We start from the raw sequence: 10,027 nt of genomic DNA, 5'->3' as shown, positions 1-10,027 counted from the left end.
CTTGGTAAATGATTGTGATCCCGTGGTTCTAAAGGTCAGCCTATTAATTTCCCATTAATAGGATTCCTGAAAAATGTGCATTGAAAATTTGCCTTTAAATTTTAAAATGAGGATGAAATCATGGGAAAAGTTATTTCATATAGAAAAGTAAATGAAATCCATAGTTAAATTACAGATACAGAGTTAACATAGATAACAGTCTCAAGAGATGTCATGAGTTTTTGAGAAAAATTTCTAGATCAGTTTTCACAGAATCCTTTAGTTAATAACTACTCATTCCACTGAGAAAGGGCATCTTTGGTCTAATGGCTTATAAACTGGAAATACATTTAAATAAAAAGAAAGAGATCCATTGTCATGTTTAGAATAGATAATCTACAAGTTATTAGAAGTAATAAATTTAGCAAACTACCAGATACAAGACCAATATACAAAACTCTATTGTACAGTTTACCTTCTATATCATAACTTCCCCATAAAAATATTCAGCCAACGGAGAATTAAAAAACCCTTAAAATTTTTTACATCTATAGTAAACATGCACAGACATTTCTCTTATCATTATTACTTGAGAATACAATACAACAATGATTTACTGTAGGATTTACATTGTATTAGAAATCTAGACATGACTTAACATATGTGGAAGACCATGCATTGCCTATATGACATTTTATGTAGGAGACACAGTCTTCCAGGAGGAAGTGGGTGCTCAGGTCCCTAGAGATGAGGACGTGTGGAGATTAAGGGGTGGGGGCTTTGAAGGCAGACTGCCTCTGAATCCAGGTGCCTGGGGTTATGACTTGGGAATGTGAGCCATGACTGTGCATGTTACATGTTCTTCTGTGAAGCAGGCAACCAATGAGACTTAGCTCAGAGGCTTCTTTGAGCCTAAAAGGAGCTAACACCCAGAAAGGGGGCATGTGGACATGAGCACAAGACCCTGCACATACTCAGGGAGGCCATGGTCACTCATGGCAGCTGGGGCAGCCTGGGGGCATTTGTCAGGCTGAATCTCTTAGATCATTGGTGTTTCTCACCAACCCCAGCTCTGCCTATTCATTGCATCATGCCATCAAAACTCTGAAGGAGAGAACTTCTACAAGCTTAGAGAACAGAAAGTAGGTACTTGAGTCCAGTCAATAACGAAAAATGGAAGATGGTTATGGCACACTGTAAATGTGTGCCATTTACTGAATGGAAATAGAGACATATATTTGGGAAACATCTTAGGAAACTGACAGATCCCAATGAGCTGAAGTTCTTTTAGGTCAGATAGCTATTTATTGGGTTTGTTCTACTATTACATAAAGTGTGTGTGTGTGTGTGTGTGTATGTGTGCATGCACACACATACATGTTTTTTTTTGTTGTTTGTTTATTTATTTATTTATTTAGGGGTGATTAAACTCATGTCTCTTTGTTGACAAATACTTAAGGGGTCATGAAGTCTTCACCAAGATTTCGAAGAAAGACCTGGAGCCAGGCAAAGTGTTGCTGGGCAAAGTCCCTGTAGGTGCCCCTGAGAGACCAATCTTTGATGTAGTAAATGTGAAGTGAAGCTGTGGTGGAGACCCCAGGAATTATGAAATGCCATACAGCCAAGTTGGGGGCTGCAGAGACTGCCAGGCTAAAAGACACCCCATGAGCCCTGCAACCAAGCTCTGGGAAGTAACAGCTCACCATTAAGTGTCCTGGTCACTGCAGGTGGACTCAGGGGACCTCTCTGCCCAGCTGGGTCTTGGTCTTATTTTGGCCTCAGTACTTCTGCTTGTGTCCTAGTCCCTCATTTTGAAATGGGGATGATTATTGTGTGCAGCTGTATTTAGGATATATGAAACTTCTCTCTGACTTTTCCAGGGCATCACAACTCAGAGTTGGTCTGAGGTCTCAGAGGAAACTTGGACTTGGCCTGAACTTTTGGGAAGTACCAGAGCTGTGGACACTATGAGACTCTTAGAGACAAACGCCCTGCATCTTGCTCTGTGAGAAGGATAGGAGCTATTTAGAGACAGGGACAGAATATTATATTTTGGATGTGAGGTGTCCATCATAAGCTCTTGTTAATGCCAGAATATTCAGAGGTCAGAGGAGTAGATTGTGAGAACTGAAACCTCATGAATTCATCCTAGTTTGAATGAACTGACTGGATAGAAATGGTAGGTGGTAGGATATGTTTGGAGGAGGTGAGTCACTGGGAGTTGGTCCTGGAGGTGTTCTTCCTGTGGCCCTTTCCTGTCTCAGTTTTCTGACCCCCATCTGTTGATACATTTCCTCCAATGGGTCCTTCCCCCATGATGGGCTGGTGCACTAAGGACCCAGAGCAAGGGAGCCAGTTACCTATGACCTCTGAAAATGTGAGGTCCCAAAATACTTTCCCTTCTCTAAGTTGTTCTTGTCATATGATTTGGTCACATTGAAACAAATAAATGACTAAAGCAAGGGGATGGGTCCTTTGGTTTTCTATCACCATTTTCCTTCCACCTTTGTGACTCTCCTGTGTTCCTCTGTTGTCACGGCAGCCAAAGTTCTCAAAGGATTCTGACAGTTGCACTTCTCAGTTACTTCAGTACCTGAAGGATTTCACGTAGCCTGTGTCTGCCTGAGGAGTTGGAAGCTTCTCTTTCTGCAGAAAGTAAATAGAGTCAGTTGTGACAGAGTCTACAAGGTACGTGAGTGTGTGTGTGAGAGAGAGAGAAGAGGAGACTGAGAGAGAGAGAGAGAGAGAGAGAGAGAGAGAGAGAGAGAGAGAGAGAGAGATCTCAAGGGAAAGCCAATGTTTGTATATTCCTTTCCCCAATGACTTGCTGGGCATCACAGGAAATGCTGGACTACAGATGCCATCAGATGATGTCAGGATGGGCATTTAAATAGCTGTATTCTTTCTAGAAAGTAATTGAACACCAATTCTCATAATTTAAAAATATTTGTAATCTTTGATTCAATGATCCCACCTACAGGACTACTTAAACAAAGGCAAAAATGTGTGGATAAGGTGCTTTAGTATCATTAATAAGACCATTCTTAATGGTCTTAATTATCTAAGGTTCACCTATGTTAATGGTTGATCAATTCATTAGGTTTCTGCACTCACAATTCTACTCCTCTGACCTCTGAATATTCTGGAATTAACAAGAGCTTATGATGGACACCTCACATCCAAAATATAATATTCTGCCCCTGTCTCAGGTGATCACCAAAGAGAGTTAATGAGAAAGTTCTTAAGGATTACAGAATAGCCATATATGTGTTTCCTGCAGGTTGTCCTACAAAATTTAATAATCTCACTGTCTTTGATGTGAATTCCCATATATAGATGTGCGCACACATGCAAATATGTAGATAAGAGGAAAAAGAAGACTATAAAGAAATGTACCAAATTCTTTCCCTGAGGATTGTCATTTTCCTTGGATGGTGGGATATATGATATTTATTTACATCATTGACTTTCCTATACTTTTCAAAATTATACAACTATCTTTTATGGCAGGCAGTTCCTCCCACTGTAGTGATAAGACAAAGCGTGAGAGGTATCAGGTGGAGATGCTCAGGGTAGAGGGTCATTATTCAATAAAATGAGTTTTTAAAGAGAAAGAACTGCCTCTTGTGCCCTTGACTGGAGAGTACAAATACAGAATGCACTTCTGCCTGAGTGGGATAGCTGGGAATGGATAAAGGAATGGGCATCATTTGGAAAAGTACATGAGTAGCTTCCCCCATATCATCCATTAATGTTTTTCTTTTGAATTTTCCAGGGTCCAAAGAGACTGGGCATTTGAGCTTTGGACCCCATGGACGACTCGTCCACTGGCAGCAGCTGCTCTGACATAGAGCAGTGCGTTTCAGAATACAGTTCCAACCAGAGCCTCTCTATAGGCTATTTCCCCTCCGAGGAAAACGTTGACAGTGAGGCAATCACGCCCTGTGAAGATGTGACCTCTGAGGATCCTCCCTCCCTCCCTCCTGACCAAGGGCCATGGGGAACCCAAAGTGTAAGGGGACTCATGGGGAGAAGAAACGAAATTCAGGAGAAGCCAGAAGAGCTGGGCGAAGAAGACATCGACAAGGTCGTGAATGCCTATCTGCACAGCCTCCAAGAAGACTCAGCACCTAACTCGGCTCAAAGTGACAATGACCAGAGGATGGACAAGTACCAAAAGGAAACAATGACCCAGACTGTCTGGGAACTGGATGATTTCTCGAAAACTATTATGGTATGTCTAGACAGTCTGAATGATGATGAAGATGAGGACCCTGTGCTCTCTTATTCGCCCCAGGAGGAGGATGTCCAGTCGTCCATCAGTGTGTCTTCCCAGATGCCTCAGGTCAGTCCCAAAGAGGAGGAGGCTTGTCAGGACATGCCCAAATGTATACCACAGGAAAATGGAGACATCAAGCAGTTCCTAAAAATGCCTCCTGAGCTTGAGGAGGATGAAATTGTTGAGGTGAGCACAGAGCTGCCCTCCTGGAAAGGAAGGGACAAGCCCAGTGGGGGTGCCAGGTGGGACAGCATGGAGTCTTTGTATCTGCTGTGAAGCAGAGGAGGACCCCAGTGTCTGAGCAGATGAGCAATGGGAGAAGGTGCTCAGCCAGGAAAGGGGTCAGGGAAGAGGTGTTGGGCAATGCCAGGGAGCACTGAGAGATGGAGGGGAGGACAGAGAGAAGCCCTGTGCAGACCAGTGTGTGTGCCTGTGTGTGGCTTTAATGTGAGTGAGTCTGACACTTTGCATTGACAGTTGGCTCATTTTGGTAAAAAAGTAAATTGGAAATCCATAAATGAGTAATATTGGCCCCATTGCTGCTGACCCTGAATGTCTCTAACTCCTCCTCTTTGTCTTGGCAGATGGAAAGCCAGGAGCCTGGCACAGCAAAGAGCTCCCCAGTCTCAGCATTGCAGTCAGAGGAGGGGGACCTGCCTTCAGATAAAGAAGGCACTTCCTGCATGAATTTCCAGGGCTTTTTCCATTGGCTCAGGAAGCGATTGGTGTCCTCCCTGCCAGGGAGAAAGCGCCGCCGTGAGAAGGCCAAGAAGGTCTCATCCTGCTGGCGCTAAAGAGAAGACATTTGGTTGGAGGTCACAGACTCCAACCTCAAGGATCCCTCTAGTTAGGAATCCTATGCACCCAGAATTTTAATTGATTCCTCAGCCCGTGTTGTAGAGTTACCATGGTTTTGTGTTTTCTTAATAAAGTTCTTGTTTTCCCTGTCTTCCTCCTCTTCCATCATAACATCTGGGCCCAGGTTGAAAGTAGGTAGGTTGACCAGAAGACTGAGGTTGACCCTGAGGACAGCACAGGGAGTATTCTGCCTCCTAAACAGATGACCTTCATTTCTCTCTCCCTAGGCCCCTTCTTAATGTATTTCCCCTATTTATTTCTTATTTAATGTATTTCAACATCTTTTATCATTAACTCCTACCTGCAGTGTCAGAGGCAGCAGGACCCCTGTGACTCCCACATGGCAGGATGGATTGGGGGGAACTTGTGGGTCTGGAGTGAGTGGCAGAGGGCAGTGAGTCACTGGGAAGGCCATGTCAGTCAGTAGTGTTAGACAGTCAGAGAGCTGTTCTCATGACCCTGGGGACCAGGTTTTTCTAGCATGTTATTCTAAAATGTCCTGGCATGGTGGCTGGTTCTAGCAAGTCGGTTGGCATAAGGGGCAACATGGAGGGGGGGAGGGTGAAGGCTGGGCATGCCCCTTAACCACACTAAGCCTGGTGTGTTCATTCATAAGTTCTGGAAGATGTTATTACAGACCTCACAGGGTTGTTCCAGAATGAATGAGATTAAGCAAGCCCTGATAACTACTGTGGCTCGCTGTAGTGTTCATGTTCGGGCGGATCTCCTAATCACAAGTCATTCAGGGATATCTAAGAGGGACTGAAAGTCAATTCTCATGGAGCTATTTCCCACACTGAAGCCTTTTTCCAAAACTTAACATTTTCAGAAGATCTTGATTTAACAAGTTCTCTCAATTCACTGCACTGTGCTCCCTGAATTTCCTTTGCAAGTGTCAATAAAATTCTCCCTACACTTTAAATTCTTTAAGGCTGGCTGAACTCATCCTTCTTGCTGACTCTTCCTGTGTTGCTAGTTCACCTCCAGGGTCACCATCCTCCTCCTCACTCATCCACAGATTCCTTCAAAAGTCTGTCTTCCACCTTTTACCATCACCCTATTTTACTTTCATTTTCACGTTTTGAGAAGCCTGTGAGTATTTACTCTTAAGAGTCTTCCTTTCCTCAATTTCAACCTCTGTCTCTCCTTCCCTTCCACAGACCTTGAGAACATAGACTTCTCACTAGTATAATATACCAAAAAAAGAATATCTAGATTTTGGGGGTCCCAGGGCTCCTCATTCAAGAGTTAAAGACACGGGCTGGGGATGTGGCTCAAGTTGTAGCGTGCTTTCCTGGCATGCGTGCAGCCCGGGTTCGATCCTCAGCACCACATACAAAGATGTTGTGTCTGCCGAGAACTAAAAAATAAATATTAAAATTCCCCTCCCCTTCTCTCTCTCTCCAAAAAAAAAAAAAAAAAAAAAAAAAGAGTTAAAGAACCGTACACCTATGGCCATAAAGGGTTGTGGGTGAGGTCATCTGTAGCAAGTACACAAAGTTTACTAAAGAAAGAATACTTCAGCCTGAGAGGGTTGAATGGAAAAGTTTTCATAAAAAGCATAACATAAAGTCCATTTAAATTGGTATTTTCTATGTGCATTTGGTTAAATTACATAAAAGTTTTATCAATTTAACCCCTTTGAAGCATACAATTCAGATATACTGAGTGTATTCTCACCTCCATAAATTTTATCCTCAGAGTAAAACAATATATTCACATGAAATAGCATTAAAACATGCATAAGGTGGACATCAAGATGACAATAGTGCTCATGAGGCAAGTGGGAAGCAAACAGAATAGCAAAGGGGCAGATCAGGGGTCTAAGTATTATCTATAATAAAGTCTTTTTTTCAGTGGTGGGGGTACTAGGGATTGAACTCAGGGGCACTCAACCACTGAACTGGTTCCCCAGCCCTATTTTGTATTTTATTTAGAGACAGGATGTCACTGAGTTGCTTAGTGCCTCACTTTTGTTGAAGCTGGCTTTGTACTTGCCATCCTCCTGCCTCATCCTCCCAAGCTGATAGGACACAGGTGTGTGCTATCATGCCTGACTATAATATATTCTTTTTTTTAAAAAAAAAAACATTTTTTAGTTGTAGTTGGGCACAATACTTTTATTTTATTTATTTATTTTTGTGTGATACTGAGAATCAATCCCAGCGCCTTTCACGTGCTATGCGAGCACTCTACTGCTGAGCCACAACCCCAGCCCTCTATATTATTCTTATTAGAATGTAGTGAATCAAATATGGCAAAGTATTAAGGCCTGACAAACTTAGTTGTAAAACGTGGTTGTTGTTTTTTTTTTTTTCATTTTTCCTACTTTACTGTGTTTGCTTTTGACCTTTTCATCTTGGCCTCGGTGTGCACTTCCAGAGAAGGTGCATGCCTACTGAAGGGCATCCCTATGTCCCTCAGCCCACTGCTCCAAGGGTGACATCTTACACGGCTCCCACAGTGAGCAGACCACGGTGGGAACTTTGGTGCAGTACCATTGAGTAGCACAGAGATAGCCCTGGAGCGGCCCCAGTTCTTCCACTAAGGTCCTTTTCCTACTCTGTGAGATCATTAGAAACACAAGTTGCACTTAAATGTACTTTCCCATGATTTGGCTGCAGTGTGTGACAGGTCCTCAGTCTTCCCTCACCTTTCACGATCTGACAATGATCAGATATTTTGTCACATGTCCCATAGTTGGAGTTGTCTGTCACTTTACCATAACTTCAGTAAGGTGATGCATGTGGGCAAGAATCCACAGAGGCTTTTTTGAGGGTTCCACACAACCTGTGACAGGTTCAAAATGCCTCTTTTTATACTTTTAAATGACATCATCAATTCATAAATGGAAGCCAGGTGAAGTGGTGCATCCTGTAACCCAACTATTTTGGTGACTGAAGCAGAAGGATCACAGGTTCCAGGTCAGCCTGGGCAACGTGGAAAGACCCTGTCTCAAAATAAAATTTAAAAAAAAGGGCTGTGAGAATAACTCAGTGGTAGAGTGCTTTTCTAGTGTGCCCAAGGTTTGATCTCTGGCATTGCAAGGAAGGAAAGAAAGAAGGAATGAAAAAAGTAAGGATGGAGGGAAGAAAGGAAGGAAGGAAGGAAGGAAGGAAAGAAGAATGGATAGAAGGAAGGAAGGAAGGAAGGAGGAGTATAGTATGTAATCTGGAATCTCTAGAAAAACAGAATAAGTAGGAAATTGTAGTCTGTGTGTTGTGGTGCATGTTTGTAATCCCAGTGGCTCAGGAGTCTGAGGCAGGAGGATCTCAAGTTCAAATCCAGCCTCAACTACATAGCATAGCACTCTTAAGTAACTCAGCAAGGTGACTGTCTCTAAATAAAATATATGTTAAAAAATATCTGAGGATGTGGCTGAGAGGTTAATCATTATTGGGTTCAGTCCCTAGTACCAAGAAAAATGATAAGAAATGTGAAACACATAAAAGATTGTACACATAGAGAGAAACTTTTTCAAGTTATGGGCCCATGGAGTTATGCAGGGTGAGCAGTCCAGGACCTGCCATCTGCCAGCTGGAGACCCAGGAGTGCCAGTGGTAATGTTCTAATCTGAGTCTGAAGGCTTGAGAAGCAGGAGAGCTGATGGGACAAGTCCAGTTCAAGTCCAGAGGCAGGGAGGACTGATGTCCAAGCTCCAAGACAGTTGGGCAGAGCAGTCTTCTGTTTTATTCACACCTCCAATGGATTTGGAAGAGGCCCACACACACTGGGGAGGACAATCTGCTTTACTGGGTCTACTCGGTTAAATTTCTTTCTTTATTTGTTTATTTGTTTGTTTAGGTACTGTGTGTTGAACCCAGTGGCACTTAACCTGTGAGCAACACCCCCAACCTATTTTTATGTTTTATTTAGAGACAATCTCACTGAGTTGCTTAGGGACTTGCTAAGATGCCAAGACTGGCTTTGAAATGACAATCCTCCTGCCTCAGCCTCCCAAGCCACTGGGATTCCAGGCTTGCACCACACCATACCTGGCTTAGTGGAACAAATATTAATCTCATCCAGACACATCCTCACAGACACACCCAGAATGATGCTTAACCAAAAAATATCTGGAAACTTAATGAATAGCCCATCGAGTTGACAACATAAAATAACCATCATATGGGCTTAACTTATAAATTAGAAGTTTCCTATATGTATTTATGTTCCAAGTCCTATTGAGTCAAAAGGATTTCAGGAAGTGTTCCATCTCTTAAAGTCACTCCAGCTATTGACTTTAGATCTAAAGCATAGATCCACAACTTATTATCATTTTTTCTTCTTTTTTTATTGATTTTATTTTTTAAAAATACATGACAGCAGAATGCATTTCAATTCTTATTACACATATAGAGCAGAATTTTTCATATCTTTGTATATAAAGTATGTTCACACCAATTCTTGTCATTATACATTTACTTTTTTTCTTTTTTTGCATTACAATTCTTATTACACGTATAGACCACAATTTTTCATATCTCTGGTTGTATATTGACACAAAGTATATTGACACCATTTTGTGTCTTCATATATGTACTTGGATAATGATGTCCATCACATTCCACCATCCTTGCTAATCCTCTGTCCCCTCCTCTTCCCTCCCACCCCCCCTATCTAGAATCATCTATTCCTCCCATGCTCCCCCTCCCTACTACACTATGAGTCAGCCTCCTTATATCCAAGAAAACACTCGGCATTTTTTTGTGGGGGGATTGGTTAACTTCACTTAGCATTACCTTCTCCAACGCCATCCATTATCATTTTTAATACCTGAAGATTTATTATGATCTTACTTCACGAGAAGACAGTTGATGGCATTTTAGGTAATCAAACTGTCATCTAAAAGAGCTAGGCCAGCAAGTCTGATTAAGGCCCTAGAAGGAAAGAAACACTGGGGGTATTGTG

General features: G+C 42.4%; 1 protein-coding gene across 1 annotated transcript; it reads left to right on the top strand.

Moving 5' to 3' along the window:
* Positions 1-3,790: 3,790 nt before the first annotated feature.
* On the top strand, positions 3,791-5,052 carry LOC143386708 (uncharacterized protein C12orf71 homolog). Its single transcript, XM_076841600.1, has 2 exons — positions 3,791-4,444; positions 4,843-5,052. The coding sequence occupies exons 1-2, from the start codon at positions 3,791-3,793 to the stop codon at positions 5,050-5,052; spliced, it is 864 nt and encodes a 287-aa protein (XP_076697715.1).
* The last annotated feature ends 4,975 nt before the right edge of the window (positions 5,053-10,027 follow it).

The sequence above is a fragment of the Callospermophilus lateralis genome, unplaced genomic scaffold (assembly GCF_048772815.1).
Source record: "Callospermophilus lateralis isolate mCalLat2 unplaced genomic scaffold, mCalLat2.hap1 Scaffold_120, whole genome shotgun sequence".
Classification (NCBI taxonomy): Eukaryota; Metazoa; Chordata; class Mammalia; order Rodentia; family Sciuridae; genus Callospermophilus; species Callospermophilus lateralis.
This window is presented reverse-complemented; position numbering and strand designations above follow the sequence as displayed.

Coding starts and splice junctions, on each gene's coding strand:
- LOC143386708 (XM_076841600.1), top strand. CDS start 3,791: ATGGACGACTCGTCCACTGGCAGCAGCTGCTCTGACATAGAGCAGTGC. Junction 4,445..4,842: donor AGGAGGATGAAATTGTTGAG/GTGAGCACAGAG, acceptor TTGTCTTGGCAG/ATGGAAAGCCAGGAGCCTGG.